Source organism: Mixophyes fleayi, chromosome 1 (assembly GCF_038048845.1).
Source record: "Mixophyes fleayi isolate aMixFle1 chromosome 1, aMixFle1.hap1, whole genome shotgun sequence".
Taxonomy (NCBI): Eukaryota; Metazoa; Chordata; class Amphibia; order Anura; family Limnodynastidae; genus Mixophyes; species Mixophyes fleayi.
In genome coordinates this window covers 141,981,028-142,003,404 of record NC_134402.1, presented here as the reverse complement: position 1 = coordinate 142,003,404, position 22,377 = coordinate 141,981,028, and the positions used below count along the sequence as shown (strand labels likewise).

The 22,377-nt window shown below is 39.1% G+C and overlaps 1 protein-coding gene across 1 annotated transcript in view; it reads right to left on the bottom strand.

Annotated features, from left to right (window-relative positions):
- Nucleotides 1-623: 623 nt before the first annotated feature.
- UBE2D3 (ubiquitin conjugating enzyme E2 D3) overlaps nt 624-22,377 on the bottom strand; it is a 28,706-nt gene continuing 6,952 nt past the window's right edge. Inside the window, exons 2-7 of the mRNA XM_075200972.1 lie at nt 11,796-11,859; nt 8,866-8,897; nt 7,280-7,357; nt 6,279-6,384; nt 4,180-4,273; nt 624-2,183 (exon numbers count right to left, since the gene is read on the bottom strand). Coding sequence (XP_075057073.1) covers nt 2,138-2,183; nt 4,180-4,273; nt 6,279-6,384; nt 7,280-7,357; nt 8,866-8,897; nt 11,796-11,859 — 420 coding nt within the window. The 3' untranslated portion in view covers nt 624-2,137. The remainder of the gene's footprint in view (nt 2,184-4,179; nt 4,274-6,278; nt 6,385-7,279; nt 7,358-8,865; nt 8,898-11,795; nt 11,860-22,377) is intronic.

Genomic DNA, 22,377 nt, shown 5'->3' with positions numbered 1-22,377 from the left:
CTCCACCTGCTGCACACCAGACTCACTCTTCTACAGATCTTGATCTTAACCCTCAGCTGCTACAAATAATCTTTAGTAACAAATGTGTCATCCAGTGCCAATCTCATCCATTTCAACAATATGAAGTGGAAGCAGTTGCTGCAATCAGTACACGACTGGTTCTGGCATTGCCAAAAAAAAGATCAATTGAACCCACAACTTCCATAATTGCAGCTCTGTCAAATTATATATTAAGTTTAGGTATCACATGTTCAACATTTAAATGAGGCAACCTATATTTCACTAGTGCTTTAAATCAAATTGTCCATATTACAAAAGTCCTCTCCCTGTAAAGCTTTTTGCTTCCCTCAGCATTAAGGCATCTTCAGTTTAAGCCAGTCAGGCTAGTGCACACAAAGACTGTTAAAAAACAAGCAGCCCATCACCACAAATCAAAAAGAATCAAGTCTACTGCAAACTTTGTTGTTAAAAAGTGTTCTATCAGATACCAACTGCATTACTCAAATTAGTTTCAGTATTTCAATACATTATTGCATTAACATCCACTGACCCTGCCAAGAACTCTATTGGTTCTTAAGCACAGAGAATTCTAGGTATTACGGTTTCAACAAAGAGGGAAGAACTAAATGGCACATACAGCTTTTTATTGTGAAATGAAAAAACGACAGTACTGCTTTTATTCATGATAAGTCACCTAGAGATTAAACTTGTTGTTTGCACTAAAATACGTATTTTGTAAACAGCAGAGCAAATAATCCTTTCGATCTAATGAACATCCCACAAAAAAATAAAATCAAAAAAGTCACTTTTAAACAAAGCTTCACGATACCACTCCCCCAGGCCCGGACACAAGCAGGATTTAGTCGTGTAGAATATGCCCATGTGAGCCTTTATCAAAAAGTCCAGATAGTATCAACCTCACATTGCAAGTAGGTTGATGGCTATCCCAGTTGGATGTCACAAGTCAGTAGAAACTTTATTAAGTGAAAAGATGCCATGAAGGTTCACACCCTGCTAAATGACCATTTTACTGACCCCGCCCCAGCCAGTCCTATACTGGATGCTGGAACTTCTGCCCACAATGGGCAATAATTGACTGATTCTGCAACTCATACTAAGTGTATCAACAAGCTTAAACAAACATTGGAAAAGGTTTATGTTGTCATTTTGAACCTTACACTATCATTTGACGTCAAACAAAAATTCCAAACTTTATATACAGATTTGTTGAATTTACAGAGAAAGTAAGGTTGCAAACATTGATTAATTCAGGCAGCTAACACATTGGTTTATGCAACTTTATTGAAGAAAAAAAAAAAAAAAACCAGATCAGAGCTATTAGTTGATCAGTCATCCATTGACGCTTGAATCATTTTATTCAGTGCTATATTAACAGTGTTGTGGAAGATAGATTAACTAATAGCTCAGCCGCCAAAAAATAAAATTCTCAATGAAAAATTACAAAAACTTTTGATCTTATCTTTGTTATTCAATGGGGTGTCACCTTCCAATTTGTCATGTTTATTGACATGCATAAAATACATTACTTCTGTTCTGCCACTATATAATTTCAACACCAACTCTCCAATCAAAACATGTTATGAGCATAAAATACATCATGAAGTATTAACATCTGGAGGGTTTGACCAAAGTATCCATAGCAATTCCACATTCCTGTATCCTACAATGATAGACAATTTTTTTTTTTTTTTTAATTATTTCTGCCTAACAACTTCCCCTCCCCCAAACAAAGGCGCTACTCTTCACCATTTCAGGGAGAAATGAAGGATGGGTTTAGTCTCATAACCAAGGTACAGTGAAGACGCCGGCCACGTTTTAACACATGCTCCGTTTGATAAGATTATGAATCTTGGGCAATTGTATTCTGGCAACTACTTGACAGTCTAGAGCAGTTTCTGTCCAATGCTGAGCTAAAGTCTTCCCATGTGAGCATGTGCATGAAGGGAGGCAGCACAAAAACAAAACAAAAACCCAAATGAAAAAAAAAAGAAAAGAAAAAAAAAAGGGGGGGGTAAAAAGAGGGGAAGGTAGATGAGGTCTGAAAGGGAGGGGGAAAACAGTAATTTAAAGTTTATTCCAGCTATAATGCAGGTGTTATTTAGACTTGAAGGTAGCATCACATAGCATACTTCTGAGTCCATTCCCGGGCTATTCTGTTGTACCTAAAATTTTAGATAAGAAAAATAAACATCAGTTACATTCGATTATACATGCCCATTGTTACTCAAATTCTTCAGCACCAAACTAATTACTCTGTACACATGAAACACTATACAAAATGCAATTACCAACAGTGCATAAGCTGTTTGCTAAATTAGACTTAAACATGAATGGTTTTGTCCGAATTACTGTGCCAAGCAAAAACTTTTGAATACAGCATCTCCGCTGACTAAAAAATTATACATTTGTCAAGCAGTATCTCCTGTCCTTGATAAGCAGAAAATGGTGGAAAGCATCGGGAAGAGGGCCCTGAAACACTTGTATAAAAATTAACACTACTTTTACAATTTTGGTCATCTTCAATAGAAGAGTACTATAAACTGCTGTAAAGTAGACAATGGCTTTGCATAGTGTATGTATGGGAATTTATATATCGTTGTGACAAGACAATTATGCATGCTATATCAACATGTATTTTAAGTTAGAAGTACTATTAATAGGCCCAAAGCTGTGATTGTACTTTTATAACTTAAGTCTAAGTAAATAAATTCCAGCACATATAATGAAGGTTTAGATGAAACTGTCATGTGAATTTTTTTTTAGTTTTTTTTAAATAATGACAAATTGCAAGACAAGGGCAACTGCTGATTGGAACCAGAATCAATAATTTAGACACGGTTTTCCTTTGCATCTGTTTACATAAACATTCACTTAACTTTAAAAAAAAAAATCAAAAAAAAAAAATCTTGCTTTCTGTTGAATAGTTTTCTTCTGCATTGGGCAGGTTGAGAAAAAACAATATTGGTAAAACAATGTGAAAATGTAAAATGGAGGCCCTAATCAACAGATTCACTGTTGAATACAGTGAGCATGAAACATGCAAACTTTACACCCTGTAACACAGCACTTTTAATTAGACTATAGGTAAGAGTTTACATGCTATTTAGCTAATTTTAGAGATCTATAAAGCTCCTAACACATTAGAAAAAAAATGTTTTGTTTTTTTTTGAACGACCACACTTTCCGATCTAATTTAGCAGGGAGGGATTGGCATTTCTATTTAGTGCTTTGTACACATACACCATACAATCACTAGGTGTTTGCGCTTACAAGGAGCTCTGCTTACAATTTCATGAATGGGAAAACCTAGGACAGTGTAGGGTAAGGCAGAAGGAATTTTAAACATGTTTAGTAGATTTTCGTCATATATTGTAAATGACAGAAAATCCCCTTATATCTAGAAAACGTTAAGTCTAAAGGGTTACGGATAGAAGATCCAACACTCATCTACATAAATGCAAATAGACAGACTGTCCTTTCAAATGCTCAGTAGACATTACCATTATGATGATAAATAACCATTATTTAATCCATGAGTAAATTAACTACCCATGAAATGTTGGCACACTAGCAACTTGCTGCTATTTACTACGCTACAACAGTTGAGCACCTAGGTAAAACAGTCACAGTAATCTTGCCTCTGGAAGTTTGTTAAACACAAAAAGTACCACTAAAAAAAAAAAAAAACTAGCAAACACTTACATGCAAATTTTTAAGATGCTCACAAATAGACATATGACAAATGGTATACTTGAAGTTACACTTTTCTAAATTATACATTTACACTCTTGTCAGATAACTTATGTTAGTTGCAACATGAAGATCCTTTAATTAAAAATGTAAATGTTCACCAAAAAGTTGATATCACTCCATTTGTTTATAATATTTAACCATTACATTTTAGGTTTAGTGGCAATTTAATCTTAACCGATTAAAACCATCTCAAAATATAGATCACAAAAGAGGCCCAACCCCTCCTCCCACCCCCAAAAACAAAGCCAAAACCAGCAGTCACAGTCACAATGCTTATACATCTGTGTAAACAACCTTTTATAAAAAGGACCAACTCCTAACTCACATGGTGAAGCAGCCACCAGGTCATTTAGATCCATTGTTTTGAAGCCTTTATGCATTTGAATAAATAAAATCCATACTTACTTTTCCCTATCTGTTTTGTAGATCCGTGCAATCTCTGGCACTAAAGGGTCATCTGGGTTTGGGTCACATAACAGTGAACAAATTGACAAAAGAACTGAAAAAGGAGGAAAAAACAAAACTTGTCAACAAAAGGAAACGACAAAAAAGAAAAGTGTGATTGTACAGTCAAAAGTTGTAGACAAGATAAGTTAGTGTTGCCAGGTTTTTGCAAGGGGGCAGGGATTTGCCAATTGGGCAAAGTGTGGTTCCTAATGGAAGAATCAGGCATTAACAAAAGGATCACATGCAAGTTGTGAAATATACAATCTTTATGATAAAGTCTGTATTTCAAACTTTAACTTTGCTCTAAAATATGACGAAAGTTGCATAATACCCCGCCCCCCTCCCCACAGATGAATTCTCCGCTCATTAGCCATGCAAATTAACTCATTTAGATATATCCCTTCACTGGAACTAAAAAGGAGTTATTGTAAAGAAACCACTGTAATAATGTATTGAAAAAAGATCTTGTGCAGATTTGTTTAAATGTTATCAGCCCAATTCTGATTTACTAACGTATTGGAGAGCAGCTGCCTACAACCAACTGCAGGGCAGGGGCGGATCTAGATAATTGGTGTACCGGGGGCGATTTAGGCCCCACCCCCTTTCTGCCTTCTGAGGCTGCACACTATGTGCAGGTCCGTTCTGCAGTGACCGTGTGCTGCCCGAATGCTCTGATTGTGTTTTAAACACCGATCGCCGCCCCGCCCCCCCCCCCCGGATCTGCCACTGCTGCAGGGCCAATGAATATGGAGCTGTGAATAAAAAGAAACAGATTTTGAGATAAACTGGAGACTCTGGTTTGCAGCGTTTCCAGTCTTAACCCAAAAGGTTGCTATAGCATTACAAACCACTTTGCAGCAACATGTACAATATAAGAAATTTCTATGGGCTTATGTTTGTGAACAGATCAGAGACAGCTGGGGAGTTATTTCATCAGGCATATGGCACTATGATTGAAACACACATTGAAAGTAGATGCTGTGCTGCTTCCTTAGTTCAAGAAGAAATCTTGCAAGATCACAATATGCCAGATAAGGCAGTACCAATTAAGTAAATCAGTTCTCCCCTGCCTGCGAGCACCATCGAATAAACAAACAAGCAAAAGCCAAATTAGATAAATTTTATAATCAATCCTTTTGGACTGGTAAAGAATTAAAAGTGTAGAGAGGGTAAATAAAAATTTAGACGCACACATTTAAAATAAACTACAGATGAAACAGGCACACCCAAATTTTAAAAAGATGCTTTGCCATGAAGATTTTTCTAGAGTGGAAACACTGGTCATGAAATGGTTAACTGCAGGTACAATTTTCAGCTTTGAGTCAAAGTGCATAGCATACATTGTCCATTGAAGGTTAATACTACTACCAACATTCCAAATTAGGAGCTGTATGTGTTTTTTTGCCAAAACAGACCTGATCATGTTAAGTATAACATTTCCTTGCTCCATCAAGAGCCTGCAAAAAGTTGACATGTGCAATATAAAAACAAAACAAACCACTGGGAGACATCTATGTAAATTGATTAAAAATGCAAAAGTATGATGGCTAAAAACTTCAAGTCTAAAGAGATCACTTTGGGCGCAAAACTTCAAGATGTATTCCCTTAAATGGACTGATTATTCTATGCAGAAAGCAACAGTGGTCACATTATAAACAAAGAAACGATTACAGTAACTCAAGCAAATGTTGGTAAAGAGAACACTTTAAAAAAGGTAATTGAATACAAAAATTATTTTGCTCAATTAAAATTATGGCAAGTACTCAAACTTATTGGAACAACATCTGATACTTGAAATAGGACTTATGCCTGTTGAATCATCACTAACCATGGAAGCAAGCTAGATTAGATCGATCCCCCCCATGGTTACAGATGTAGCTACAGGTCAGTCAACATCTGAAATTGCAGCTAAAGTACTGTACATTTCCCAAGTTTAAGCATGCAATTTCAGGCAGAAGTCTTATTTTAACAGATTTGAAAAAGGTAGCAATATTTGCGTATTTTTAATTTAGCAATTTGAATAAAGATTTACTGAAACAAATCTTTAGCATACTCACCCTTAGAAATAGTTAAAGCTGGGGACCACTGTGATCTGAGAATATCAAGACAAATGCTGCCATTGCTGTTAATATTTGGATGGTAGATTCTTGTGGTAAATGCAACCTGTTAAAGAAAAAGCAAACACAATATTGACTTTGTGGACATGCCTTACAATACAATTTTAAGGACTCTCGCATAAGGCATTAATGGGCACTAAGCATGTGGAGTCAAGTGTCAAAATGCACATGAACTGCAGAAGGCTTTGGAATTATTGATCCCGCTACCCATCACTAGTTCACACACAAACACTAAACAGTTAAATTAAGCATGTTAAAGTTTAACAGTGTTTTAAGAGTAAAGGGGATGCCACACCCTACTGCGATTTTAAAGTGCTGTGCATGCACCACTCCACATGCAGAGCTTTAACACTTGAATGTTTAGCTTTCAGGGGTTGTACGAAAAACAAAAGTGAACAGTAGGTGTTCTTTAGAGAATGGATTAAATCCTTTACATAAGTGTGGTACATAGGAGATCTTTAAAAATATATTCACTGAAAGTTTGTTTTAGTCACCACTAGCACATCCCAATCTAGTAGAACTGGAGACCCTATGCCATGGATATGCACAGTACTGATGAGCTTGTCTCTGTCAATGCTGCACTGAGAAATTGCAAAAATCACCTAGGAAATGTAGAAAGTAGACATTGCTATGTCTCTTACTCTCCAACACAGATGTTGATTAAACAGGTCTGCAAGCTTGAGTGCAAATAAAGCAAGTTTCCATCCAAAAGATAAAGAGGGCGTAGAGTCAAGTATACAGATATTACAAACATGTTTAAAGATCTGAAGTTTTAAAGAACTAGAGAATATGCTTGCTTTAAAACAATCAAGTCCAGTTTTAGGCTTATGCACAATCAATAAAACACATCTGACCGCTTATAAGCCTATGTGTTTTTTTTCCCCCCAAGACGAATTGAAAATAAAATGAAAAGCTTTAAAATAATTCTAACAGTTACATACTTTGGGAGGTTTAAAGGGGTAGTCTGTTGGGAAGTGAATAGTCAAGAAAAACACACCGCCTTGGTATGGACTGTCATTCTGAAAAAAACCAAAAAACAGATTACTGTTAAATATATTGTAACAGAAAGCATTTCTAAGTTAGCAAATTGTTTTTGCACATTATCCATTAAAAGGTGGCGGGAAGGAGGTGGAAATCGTTTTACCATGGGGATAATAAGCCAATCACCAGATTAAATAAATTCAGCAAGAAGTCTTAAATTTGAGGACAAAAAGAAAAGAGAAAAAAAACAAACAAACAAAATAGCCTCTAAGTTTTGAAAACTGTCAGCACTCATTCATGAAATTATGCTCCTACACCTCTTGCACTAAAGTGCAAGGAATGAATAGTGCCTGCACAGACTGTTCACAAATGCCTTGAAGTAGCCCTACTGTTAAATAACACTTACCTTACATATTATAAAGCCCTGTCTCATAGGAGTCCCTTTACTCATGGATGTTTGATTGTTCGTTATCCCACCAAAAGAAATACTCCATACCAGTGACTTGTGTTTCATGTACGATCTTGTCCAGAACAGCACTTTAAAGCTCAAGTAAACAATAAATGCAGGTTCCAGATCAATCGAACCCTATACCATGCATGCTGAGTGCACAGCTAGCAATAAAATGTGTGCTATATGTTGTCTGCATCACTGGCATTAACATTTTCTGTTCTAATAACCATTCTCAAATAATTCTGCAGGAAATTATTCAATACAGAAGATTCAGTTCATCAGTAAAAGAAATAATGTATTTTCCATTTTAAAAAAAACCCACAAGCTTTAACACCTTTGCTGCTTAGCCTATTTTGGGATATTTTGAGCTGGTCACATTCACATCAATATCAGTAATGTGTGCGCCATATCCACACAAATCATACCTTTGTATTTTCTGAAGTCAAAGTATTCTGACAAAAAAAAACATTAGTCTGCTTATACGTCCTGTCACAGCAAAAATCATCTAACCCAAATTGCCAAGAAGCGTTTATTAAAGATGTACTTTGCTGTTCTCTCTGGCATCAATCCACCTTTCCAAAATAGCATGAAACTACAGTTTATAATAAAATCTGCACGCAAAGATTTTTTTTTTTTTCTTAAATGCAATGCATAAAATATGTGCGAACAATATAGGTAGCCCATCAAACATACCATTTCAAAAACTAGACAACCTACCACATTAAATAAGGTTATCAGTGTATTTGTAGTGTTTTGTCAAACTATTAATGGAGCCCCTCATTTGAAAACGCCCCAACCTCTCCCATCACCCACAGTGTGGGAGGGAATGGATAAGTACAATTTCACTTTTGAGCCCACCACCGTGCCAAGGACAAATCCCACTCATAATTAGCACTGGAATCGTTGAAACATATTTAAGTAGCCAATTTGTAGAACATAAGATTCAGTGCCATCAAATGTAGACAATACCACCATATAGGTAGACAGTTTGTTCCCCCTAGATGACCTTGCACAAAAAGTATGTGTAAAAAGGAAGGTATTCATTAAATTGTGGACGATGTATTTTAGTCATTAGCTAAATTGTTTAATACTCACAGGGCCCATAATTGTTGCTTGCCAATGAAACACTGCAAAGAAAAAAAAAACACAGTTATGAGAGGGGGAAAAAAAAATAATGGTTGATTTTTGTAATTTTTTAAAGTTTATTATTTTTAGCTGTCTCCAATTGAGGCTTCACATTTCATTCACGACACGTACAGCAACCAGAAAAGTAGTACTCAAAGTACCTAATTCTAAGGGGGAGGGGACGATTCAATTTACAGTTAGTTGTGAAAATAAAGCAGCACACACATTACTACTACAATAGTGCGCATTATTATGCTTGCAGCTCTGAGCAGAAATCTGCGCTAAAATTATGGTACTAACGGTAATGTGTGGGCTGCGTTATTCTCATGAGTAACGCTGTCAATTGAATTCCCCTGTAGCTGTTCGATAATCCAATTGTTTACCAAGAGGCATGTCAAAGTAAATCCTATTTACTTAATTACTTGGACCCAATCACTTTACAGGTAAAAGCCCTTAAAGAATTACTTTGGGTAGTCCCTTTGCACTTGAGACCTGTATGAAAGGCTTATATGATCCTCAGATATCAATGACCCCTCTTAAATTGCCATTTATAAGGACCAGAATGCAGTTTAACAGCAATTGACTGGAATGCAGCTCAAGTGAATGTGCAAGTCTTAGTTGCAAAGCTATGCTTGTACAAATTGCTATAATCTTACTATTGGGAATATAGCTAGTTATACAGTCACTTCATCTGCTTATATTTTGTATTCCAAGGCAAAGAAAGCAAACAACTATGTTTTCATAGAGGTTGCAAGATCTGAAATGATTCCCTCCCTACAGGTTTGTGTGTTTCATTTATTTCTGCATGAACATTCATAAAGACCTTGCAATGTATTTTATTATATAGCGGGGGAAGAAATAAATTTGTTAGCTTTAGTGTAGTTATGAGGAAACAGATCTGTAGCTGCACGTGGGCAGAACCTGCGTTTCGACCATACATGCGGGGGATTTCAGTTACTGGTGCTTATAGCCTGTAAAGCTCATGTGGACAGCAGTTCAGGTAGCTACTCATGATCTACCTCCCACACCTTATTTTCACAAATTAGTATCTAAAACTTGTGGAAAACTGATAATTGACAGTGGCACTATGGAACCTCAAACCGAAAGTTTCAAGGATATACTAGACTAGCAGCTTTGTTCAGTCGTTGGGACACCAAGCAGAGTTGCGATTGTGTAGCTGGAGTCCGAGCCTAAATTATGAATATGCTGGACAACGCCTCAACTAGCTGGATTGCTTGTTCCCAAAACTAAATCAGCATCTATCCCAACTACTCAATTTACCTTCACCTTCCTCTTTCTACTACTCTCGTTCAACCCACATTAGCTTCAGACTCCTTTCCAGCATCTTCTCTCACTCAATTACCCCCCCACCAAATTCTGGGAACAGTTTCCCCACATAACTCTGCATCCATGAGCTATTCTTACTATTCATCCACCTACATGCACCCAAACAAAATGAGACAAGCATAACAAATATCACACCCACAAAACATGCCAATATACACTATATTTCTTGCCCTGCCCCTTCTCATGGCTATTGTCGGATCTCTGACCAGCCCAGCTCAATTTGCACTAACTGCTCACGCTCCTCATGTCACTAAAACAAACTCCCTATCCACCCAATACTTCCAATGCCACCAAACTTATTCACACCTCTCCATTACCATCCTGGACCGAAATATTTGTTTGTAACAAACGCTCATTCATCTATAAATTCAAAAGCCTTGACATTACAGAAACCTGGCTCATCTTCTCTAGCGCTACATCTCCCACAGCCCAATGGCAAGACCAATTAGCAGACAAAATAAGAGTGTAGGTGTCCTACTTGCTCAATACAACACTCACTGTTTCTTGGAAGGCTACCCAATCTTCTCGCCATCTTTGAGTTGCTCTTTTACATCACTCCCTCACACCCAGTCAAGTCATGCTATTCAATGACAACTATGAGAGTAGGTAGGTCAAAGGGTAGGATACATACAAGATAGAAACCACAGGTGACTTCAACAATTCTATTGACAACCACTGTCTTTGCCACCACAAAATCGCTTTGCTTACTACCTCATTCGGAGTCTCCCAGCTGACTTCATATCCCACTCACTAGGTGGACACTCCCATGACCTTGTCTTTTCCCACTTCAGGCTCTAGATTCTCCAACACTGCCTTGAGCTCTGACCACAAACTCCAATTCTTCAGCCTTCCCTACAATTATCAGAATATGCACTTTTTCCAAGATGCAACCAGAATTTACCTACTACAACTTATCTAGAATTCCACACCCCTGTCAATCTGTCCTAAACACCACAGCAAGACTTCTATTCTCTTTACCACTCTGCAAATCCTTACACTGACTCCCTATTTTCTTCAGAATGAATCTACTTATTCACCTTCCCTTACAAAATCCTCAATAACTTATGCATGTCAATGCCTCTTAGATCTGCTCCTGGCAGCACTTCATTTTTCACCACTAACCACCTCTGCCAATGAAAAAACTTCTGCGATGCTGCTACTCTTCTATGAAATACTTTACATGTCAGACTCCTCCTGTCCTCACAGGACAGGAGGAGTCTGAAAAACCCACCTCTTTATTAGAGCCTACCCTTGATTCACTATACTACTCAGTAGTACAACTCCACTGCTTTCCCGCATTTCCACTGACCCAACACTCCTTTGTCTCAGCTTTGGCCTTCTCACAAGGTTGCAAATTCATGAGGGCTAACCAGTTTTCACTTGTGCATTTAATTGCTTGCTTTGGATGTACGTTTAATGTAGGCTATGCTTTCCTCAAGGGTTTGCAAACGAAATTAACAAAATTATATAATAAAACTAAACGGATAATCTTAAATGGAACTTTCATTCTTAAGTAAAACATTGAGTAAGTTTAAGAGGTAGCTATTGCTTACTATCATCTCCAACTGGGCCTGCAGAACATTGTGCTGGAGGATCACGAGCCAAATCATTCAGTTCCTGCAAATGAAAAATAAATAAATAATTGAAACCCAAATAATGCATGGTTTACCTTAGTAGCAGGCTACAAGCTGAACACTAAACAGAAATACAATGCACAGTACAAACCAATGGGCTTCAAACAAAATGGCAAGAGCAACAAGTAGCAAGGTTTCAGGAAGCCAAACTGAAAATCACAAAGTATTCAAACATTCCTTACTTAAGTCTGTTGCTATACTATGTACAAAAGCACTTAAGTCAAAAATTTCCACCGATGACTCCCCAAACCTATTACTGCTGTATCAAGAACCCATATTTTTTTTTTAAACACAACTATTTATAGAATACATCACACAATGTATATATACAGAGTAAGTCAAAATAGGCCAAGATAAGTGACATTATATACAACTGGTATTTGCTGTATGGAAGCCTGAGATATTACACAGAACATACAGTCAAGTCCATAAATATTGGGACATCAACACAATTCTCATATTTTGGGCTCTATACACCACCACAATGGATTTGAAATGAAACTAACAAGATGTGCTTCAACTGCAGACTTTCAGCTTTAATTTGAGGGTATTTACATCCAAATCAGGTGAACGGTGTAGGAATTACAACGGTTTCTATATGTGCCTCCCACTTTTTAAGGGACCCAAAGTAATGGGACAATCGACTCAAAGCTATTTCATGGACATGTATGGGCTATTCCCTCGTTAATTCATCATCAATTAAGCAGGTAAAAAGGTCTGGAGTTGATTCTAGGTGTGACATTTGCATTTGGAATCTGTCGACGTCGACTCTCAATCCAAAGAGCTGTCACTATCAGTGAAGCAAGCCATCATTAGGCTGAAAAATCAAAAACCCATCAGAGAGATAGCAAAAACATTAGATGTGGCCAAATCAACTGTTTGGAACATTCTTAAAAAGAAAGAACGCACCGGAGAGCTCAGCAACACCAAAAGACCCGGAAGACCACGGAAAACAACTGTGGTGGATGACAGAAGAATTTTTCCCTGGTGAAGAAAAACCCCCTTCACAACAGTTGGCCAAATCAAGAACACTCTTAAGGAGGTAGGTGTATATGTGTGAAAGTCAACAATCAAGAGAAGACTTCACAAGAGTGAATATAGATGCAAACCATTTGTGATCCACAAAAACAGGAAGACCAGATAAGAGTTTGGCAAACATCTAAAAAAGCCATTACAGTTCTGGAACAACATCCTATGGACAGATGAGACAAGGATCAACTTGTACCAGAGTGATGGGAAGAGAAGAGTATGGAGAAGGAAAGGAACTGCTCATGATCCAAAACATACCCCCTCATCAGTGAAGCATGGTGGTGGTAGTGTCATGGCGTGGGCATGTATGGCTACCAATGGAACTGGTTCCCTTGTATTTATTGATGATGTGACTGCTGACTAAAGCAGCAGGATGAATTCTGAAGTGTTTCTGGCAACATTATTAGCTCATATTCAGTCAAATGCTTCAGAACTCATTGGACAGCGCTTCACAGTGCAGATGGACAATGACCCGAAGCATACTGCAAAGGCAACCAAAGAATTTTTAAAAAGGCCAACAAGTGGAATGTTATGCAATGGCCAAGTCAATCATCTGACCTGAATCCGATTGAGCATGCATTTCACTTTATGAAGACAAAACTGAAGGGAAAATGCCCCAAGAACAAGCAGGAACTGAAGACATTTGCAGTAGAGGCGTGGCAGAGGATCACCAGGGATGAAACCCAGCGTCTGGTGATATCTATGCGTTCCAGACTTCAGGCTGTAATTGACTGCAAAGGATTTGCAACAAAGTATTAAAAAGTGAAAGTTTTCCCAAAACAACACACCTCTAGGAGTTTAACGGTTTTTGAATCTCTGTGTCTCAGGTCACTCTGTCCTTCACATTCCCTCTCAACTATATATAAGCTTTTGGTACAACATCTATTCGTATCCCCTCCGAAATTAAACAGAGTGGGCAAGAGATCTAGGAGTTGAGTTACAAGGGGCAGACTGGTCTAAAATTTTCCAGGCAACCCACTCATGCTCTCCTAATGTTTCAATTCTAGAAACTCACTATAAGGTAATTACCAGGTGGTACAGATGCCAGGCTCATTTGGCGAGGGTCTTCTGCAGGGTGCCCGACACTTGTTGGGAGATGCAACCATGGTTCTGATACTCTTTTGCATACCTGGTGGGACTGCCCCATGTTGCAAACGTTTTGGTCACAGGTGGTGAGCATCACGCAGAAGTTTCTAGGTCAAAACATAGCCAACACTCTGGTGTTCTGGCTGTTAAATAAAGTCGATATGCCAAGTTTTAAAAAAAAAATTCTCCTAAAATTCTTAGCAGTGAAGGCAGTGATTCCAGTGAAATGGAGATCAACTACGCCTCAGAGTATTCGGGACTGGTCTAATAGATTGGAACACTATAGGGTCATGGATGAGATGCACCTGTCAACCATAGACTAGTTTGAAATGTATTCTGCTATTTGGGGTCCATGGCTACACCTTTTAGACTCTACAGAGTCCCCGATCTCAAACTTGACTGATTGAGTGGTTGCGTTTCCATTTTTGCACCCGAGGGTTAGCTTGTTTGGGTGGACCATTTGGTTTCGCCTTGTGCCCGGCAGATACGCAACCTACTAGGTTAACAGCTTCCCGCCTTTCCCTTTGTGTGTTATTGGTTATATGGTTATTAGCAGGTATGTGTATGGTTTGGCTTAGCTCTTTTACAGGTCTGAGTACATTTTGGACTGGTGCCAGAATGTAATTCTCTCAGTGTCAACATACCATGCCAATTTGTTGGTTGTGCATTTATAACCTGTCTGCTATTAAAACCAGATATAAATTTAATTAAAAAAAAAAAAAAAAAAAAGTGAAAGTTTGATGTAGGATTGTTTAGTTTGTCCCATTACTTTTGGTCCCTTAAAAAGTTGGAGGCACATATAGAAATGGTTGTAATTCCTACACCGTTCACCTGATTTGGATGTAAAATCCCTCAAATTAAAGCTGAAAGTCTGCAGTTAAAGCACAAAATATAAGAATTGTGTTGATGTCCCAATATTTATGGACTTGACTGTATAAAAAGAGTAAAGAGAAAACATGCAAAATATGCGATCATTTGAATAACCTGAAAAGTACAGCTATAAATACAAAACCACTGATACACATGCATGGGGCAGCACAGTGGCAAAGTGGTTAGCACTTCTGCCTTACAGTACTGGGGTCATGAGTTCAATTCCCGACCATGGCCTTATCTGTGAGGAGTTTGTATGTCCTCCCAGTGTTTGCATGGGTTTCCTCCCACACTCCAAAAACATACTGGTAGGTTAACTGGCTGCTAACAAATTGACCCGTCTGTCTGTGTGTTCGGGAATTTAGACTAAGCCCCAATGGGGCAGGGACCGATGTGCGAGTTCTCCGTACAGAGCTGCGGAATGGTGGCGATTTCTATTTTTCTATAATATGAGGAGGACATAAGGGGGGAGTAGATAGGATAGACAGACCATGCATGGGACTCCCGGCGACCAACATTCCTTTATTTGGGCGAGGTAACAACAACTAACCTCAGATTATGAAAATTATAAAAAGAGGGATGAAGAATCTTGAGGATGAGTATTTGCATCGTGTGTACTGGAGGGACTATTGTATATAAACCAGTAGCACCAGAATTAGGAGAATTTGTGGAATTTATTGTGCAGATATGCCGATATTTTTTCCATTGGCGTTTTCTATCATGAGAGGAGACTGAGGATTTTGAAGTCTACTCTCTGATCATTGACCAGGTGTCCTCATCTGGTGGCCTGCCCAAGTTGACATCCCATTTAAGTTTGCGAGCAGGGCACTTAGTCTGTCTGAACGTGATAAGGAGATTATGAAAGTTAGAAATAAATACCTCTCTGAAGGGGGTCTCTGATACAAATAGATTCCAGTGGAGTCCACTTTCTCATAACATCAGGTTCTGAGAGGGATTCGACAATGCTTTCCCTGAAGGTATGCGAAAGAGCTGACCGACAGGAAACCAAATTTCTCTTTTAGGGCCGCCAGTGGGATACAGTGGGCCAGTGTCAAGTACATCTCTAATCAGCCCAATACCCTTCATGTGCCAAGATAAAAAACAAGAGTGACATTGTCCAGGAATAAAAGCAGGATTATGCCACAGAGGCGCTATGGGAGAGGGTATTGTAGTGGTCTTAAAGTGTAGAGTGTAGTCGACAATAGTCCCATAAGTGACAAGCAGATGACAGGGTGAAGTCTTAGCTCTAGGCCAATCACACACTGGCATCACCAACAACTAGCCCAATAATGACACCCTGCAAGGAGGAGGATTCCAAGTCTATCCACCGTGGGCCAAGTCCTCCTGAGAACCATGCTACAGTTTGACCCAGATGGGCTGCACTATAGTAGATGTCCAGAAAACCCCTGCCTCCATTATATGTAGCTCTGCCTAAAGTTGCAAAGCTAGTACGTTGAGGTTTATGGCGCCAGACAAATTGGAAAATCCAATGATGCAGTTGTAGAGTGGATTTGGGTACCTTGAAAGTGTTTGAAATAGGTAAACGAGGTAGTATGTTCATTTTGAGGGAGACAATTCTGGCCACCCAAGAAATGTTTTGCCATCTGAGCAGATCCAGCTTAATTGTGTTAACATGTGGGAAATTTAGTGTATACAGGGTGTCGTAAATGGAATATATAGACTCCCAAATATTTTAATTTGGAGCGCTGCTAGGACAAATTAAAGTTACTCTTAAGGAGATCCAGGGTGGGTGGCGCAAATGAAGTGCAAGTTTTGGAATAATTTACTTTACACCATGAGTGTCATAGGTAGCGCTACGGAATATGTATATATATATATATATATATATATATATATATATATATATATATATATATATATATATATATAAATGATGATGAGTAGCGTGGACATCAAATAAGATTGGGATGGAGGCGAGGTCAGCGCGAGAAGGACATCATCCGCAAAAAAGCAGAGTTTATATTCATCAGACTAGACCACAACATCTTTAATATCGGGAGAGAGTCGTATCCTTGCTGCAAACGGCTCTATCACGAGCTATTTAAAGTCAGAAATAAGGAGGAGAGTACTCCTTTCATAAAGACCCTCGCCAAAGGACCAGAGTATAGAGCTTAGATCACATGCAAAAGGTTACCACCAAATGCAAACCTCCTGAGTATGAAGGGCCAACGGATACGGTCAAAGGCCTTCTTAGTATCCAAAGAGCACAATGGCCGGGGATTTGGAGGTGCTAAAGCAGCGTATAAGATAGATGGTATGTCTAGTATTATTGCTTGCTTGCTTGTCTGCCCGGTATGGAATCTACTTGGTCTTTATGGATCAACTGAGGCAACACTGCATATTAATACGCTGCGGAGCTTTCGCATATATTTTAAAGTCTGTGTTTAAGAGCAATTTAGGTCTGTAATTGGCGCAAGGTCCTTGCCCTCCTTAGGGATGACGATAATTTTGGCTTCAAGAGCTTCTTTGGAGAAGGACCCACCATTTAATACATTATTGAACATACTGGCGAGAAGGCGAAAGAAAGGCATTAAATGTTTTATAATACATGGCAGTAAAGCCATCCAGGACAAGGACTTTAGTTTTAGATTTTGTCTTTTTAACATTGGAAATTTCTTGTGGGGTGAAGCCTGCACCCAGCACCTCAAGTGCACTAGGTAAAAGTCTAGGCATATGGCATTGGGACAGGAAATCTTGAATAGATTCCACAGACACCGGAGGAGAGATTTCCTTCAGTGAAGTGTTGTAAAGTTTTCTATAGAATTTCTGGAACTCCTCAGTAGTTTTGTCAGGATCTTGAGTATTATTTATTCTGAGTTACATTGCTACAAGACATTTTGGCCCTCAGTCTGGACGACAGCAACCTTTCCGCCTTATCATTTTCATAAAAGATCTGGTTCAGTGCTTTTTCAGTTTTGATAAAAAGTAAAAAGATTAAGTTCACCTCTAGCTGCTACTAATTTATTATAGTAGTCTGGTTGACCTGTGGATAGAATCTAATTTGGCAACCCGCTCTGAGGCCTCGAAAAAAGTTGTCCTCATTTTTGCGTAGGAGGCTACTCTTATTAGACTACCATGAATCACGGCTTTATGGACATCCCAGAAGTATAGGAGAGATTGACTGGTCGGCATTTGTAAAGTAAAAGTTATGGACTTCAGCAGCAATTTGTGATTTTAACTGATGGTTAAGTAGAAAAGATATATTTTTTTTTAATTTTCTTAACTTTGCTATAGGAAATGCGTTGTTTCTGAGGTATATACCTGATGCAATAAGCCTTTGTTGAGGGAGTCTTGTGTATTTTGGTGTGAGTAACTGACTTGCTTCGGGTTTTGTAACTTTCCTTTGGAAATGTGTATTCTGCAACTGTCTGAAGAAAGGACCCATGTTAATCTCATATTAGACCTTTTGATGTGCGAGGTTCCAGAACCTGAAGGCACAGGAAGGTTTATTTAGACTTGCTGCTAGATTTTCTCAATCTAACAAGATGCAGGAAATCACAGCAAGTTTTAGAATCACATAGAAGTGTAAATATTGTTAGCTTTGCATTGCATGTAAATTCATGCTTGGGTAAACAAATTGCATCCCAATTCTAAAAATAGCTCAGGCCTCAGGGGACTGGCTTACCCTGTGAGGCGGTGTGCAAAAACTATAAAAAAAAAAAAAAAGCAGTGTTTTTCATTGACCTGCTCACTGGTACCTTCAACCAGGGTGAGCAAATAAACATCACTTGCTTCAAAGACCTGCTTGGAAACGTCTATCCCTGTGACCTACAGATTAGACCCAACTCTAATCAGTTTCCAGCTGTTCTGAGATTTGAACCCAGCTTTCCGGTTCCACTGCTTTGCCCGCTACCCAGCAGCTCTGGCCAGTGTAACAGGCCAGGGGGGATCCATCTACAGCAACCCTGATCCCTAGGAAGAGGTCAGGGGTACCAGCCCAGGTACACTAGCAGCGTCAGTTACCCAGAAGAAACCAGATACTGGATGCCGGTAAGGAGTCCAGTGGTGGCAGCATTTGTAAACTCCTACTGCGGTTAGAGGATGCATTTGGGATACTGAAAGGGAATGGTGGCAAAGTAAGCCCAGCCGATACCCAGCAACAACAGACAGGGTGGCATAGACTGTCCATCCTGTCAGACCCGATGAGGCTTTGAAGAGTATACAGTACAAATACAGAATACTGTTTACTCACAGTGCACATAAATGTGCTGCCATTACTACCATAATCTTTGTGAAGACTCTCTGGGCTGTGGAAAGGCCAAAGATGAGCACCGTGAGTGGATAATGGGAGCTTCCTACTGTAAACGAAGGAAGGATTGATGACCCTCCCAAACAGGAACCTACAAATAGGAGTCCTGAATATCTATAGATGCCAGAAACTCCTAGCGTTCCAATCCTTTGACAACCGAGCGGACTGATCCCATCCAAAACTTGTCTACACGTAGACGTTTGTTTCAGTCAATTCTAAACATCAAGGGGCTAAACAAACCGTTCCGTTTTGGCACCAAGAACAGGTTTGAACAAACCCCCTGGCGTTTGAGAATCTGCACATGATCGCCAAGATTCAATCTCAGGTGGATGTCGCCCACTGATATATGAATTGTAGGCAACTCCCTACCCCCGCAGGGTTTTGGAGCAAGCACCTTTACCAGTTTGCAACTGTCCTCATGTTGCAAGGGGTCTACTTCTATTGGTTGGCTGAACATCATAGCCTGTGCTCCCACAAAAGGATTTCCAAGAAGAGCCAAAAAACAGAGTTCATGATTTAGAGACATTCACCGGCAGGAAACGACATTTACCTCCAGTTGCTTGGCTAATCATACAGTCCAGTTCCGGACCAAACAGAGCAAAAGTTCCAGTTAAGTGTGTATACATAGCATTATGTGTTTATATAAATACACAGGCATATCTCCTACCTACAGGGATAAACCCAGATTTGTACTCCAACACAATCTTGTTATACATAATAGAATGATCCTCAAAATAGAAGTTTCAACAATAATTTGGTAACTATGTGAGGGAATTAGTACGTAAATATTCTACAGATATGCAAGGCAAAACTAATGCAAGTTACTCATCCCTCCAGAACCATGTCTAGTGCATGGTACCCTCAGATAGAAAGCATCCTGTCAGTCAAACACAGTATATTGCTGATCAGTAGCAGTATATGCGAGGTAAAACTGCTCAGGAGTTTCGTCAACCTTCTACTGTCCAGTTCCGTAAATTGGCTCCAAGAAACATACCAAATTGTGAAGGGGGAGCAATCCTATATGAAAATGACATGCTCCTCAGTTTTTAACTACTGTATGTGTGTAATAGTACTTGTATGTCAAGTAAAAACTGTCATTATTTAAAAAGAAACAGACAAGCCATAAACAATCACACCACAGAGATAATAGATAGTATATTCACTTTTCTGGCTATTGCCTCAAAACAGTACGGAAATCTCTATATAATAACTGAATGTCTCATAATAATTTAACTTAACACTCAATACTGTCTATTCACTTCAGAGCCATAAAATATATACACACTCTTTATTACAAGGAACCTAACTAGTTAATCCCCAGAGGGGTACTTAGTTGCTGAGGACAGCTTCACGCTGTACAAACAGCCCTCTGGTCTTTTTGCCCCACAGGTAACTTGGCAGATCATTTTGAACAGGTTCTGCACAAGGGTTCTTGTTCTTATCAGACATATTTATAAAAAAAAAAAAAAGAAAAAGATACAGGTTAGGCAACTTTCACAGAGAAAAACTGTGAAATAATTACTAGTTCTCACTCTGGCCAATAGCCTCAAAACAGTAATATAAATATCAGTGGTAATAAGAATGTAAGAGTGGAAGATATTGGAAAATTGACCCAAGTGCAGATAGTCTAGTTATAACCCTATATATAAAAAAAAAAAACAAAAAAAAAAAAGGAAGCCAGCAGCAGATGAATTCTCCATTATGCCAGCCAGGAGTCCGTCTGAGGTAAACTTTAGCTGAATTCTCAATTCTCACTTGAGGCTTATTTTTACTCACTCACTTTTGCTTATTATAGCTCTCCTGTTTCTTTTGCATTGCAGCCTTTGAATCTGTGCTCTGATTGTGGCCAGATGAAATCCAAGCCACCCCTCCACGGGAGGCTTGGTATTTCCCTGAAAATGGCTGTTTCTCAGACTAAGTCCCCGCGCTTTATGCCAGAGGCAGCGACGGACCAGTCAGGAAAATAGCGATAGTGGCTGTCACTGCCTGCAGGCGGATTCTTTTCTATCTTTCTTAGTTTCATTTTTGTTTAAAAAATAAAAAACACCCATTTAAAAATGAATTGAACCAGTGTAAAATATAACTAATCCACTCCTAAGCTATCTGACTGTCAGTAACACTTAAACAAAACAGAGGTTTGTGGGGTTGCAGAGTGGAGGAGTCAGCAAACTTAGCTCTTAACTAGGTGCCAACTACATGCACCCTCATGCAACTCCATGGTAGCAGTGCTTCCCAGAGGATGTAGGAAAAAAAAAAAAAATATAGCTGCTGCATGCAAAATAGATCAGAGGGGTAAGTCTCCGATTCAGGAAGACCAGTAAGGAGGGAATTGCAATAGTCAATGCGGAAGATGAGTGCATGAATTAAAGATTTTCCAGTGTCTTGTATGAGTGGTGTGTATTCCGGAAATGTTTTTTTCAATAAATGTAACATGATTTAGATAGAGTCAATGTGGAGAACAAAGGATAGTTGTGAGTCAAGGATTATACCTAGGCAGCGAGCTTTGGGGGTGGGGGGGTTTGGGTGTTGAGGAGTAGGACATCCAAAATCAGTATTCTCCCCAGAAAATTTTGCCAGCTGGGAAGGGGTAAGAAGCAGCCAGGTGAGGGCAGTGTAATACTTTGCAATAATACTGAAAAATGTTGGAGGTTACTGTCCACGTCTGCCAGGACTTGTCGAACACACACTGATGGCTGTAGTGCTCCCATAGTGCCTGTTATAATAGGGGAATCAATGATTTATTCTATTATAATAGAAATCTGTTGGACTCCAAGAGCCGGGTGGCAAGTAAAAACAGCTGGGTGGAGCACCCGGGAAATAGGTGCCAAGGAGGACACTGAAGATGAAATGGCAGAAAGACAGTCAGTAATGTAAGACAGACGGTGAGAGATCATGAGAGCATAAATAAATTTGTGTATCATCTGCATAAAGATGATACTAAAATCCAAAAGGAGCCTATTAGTTTTCCAAAAGAAGTGGTGTAGATAGAGAATAGCAGAGGACCTAGGACTAAGCCTTGTGGTACTCCAACTGATAAAGGAAGCGAAGCAGAGGTGAATCCAGAGAAATGAACACTGAAAGAACGATTACATAGGTAGGGCGAGAACCAGGATAGGAGAGTGCCTTCAAGACCTAGGAGAGTGGTCAACAGCGTCAAATGCAGCAAACGCTACAATCCCTCATACAGAGAGATCCAGTAGAATTAGAAGCGAGTAAAGGCCTTCAGTTTTTGCGGTGATCAAGTCA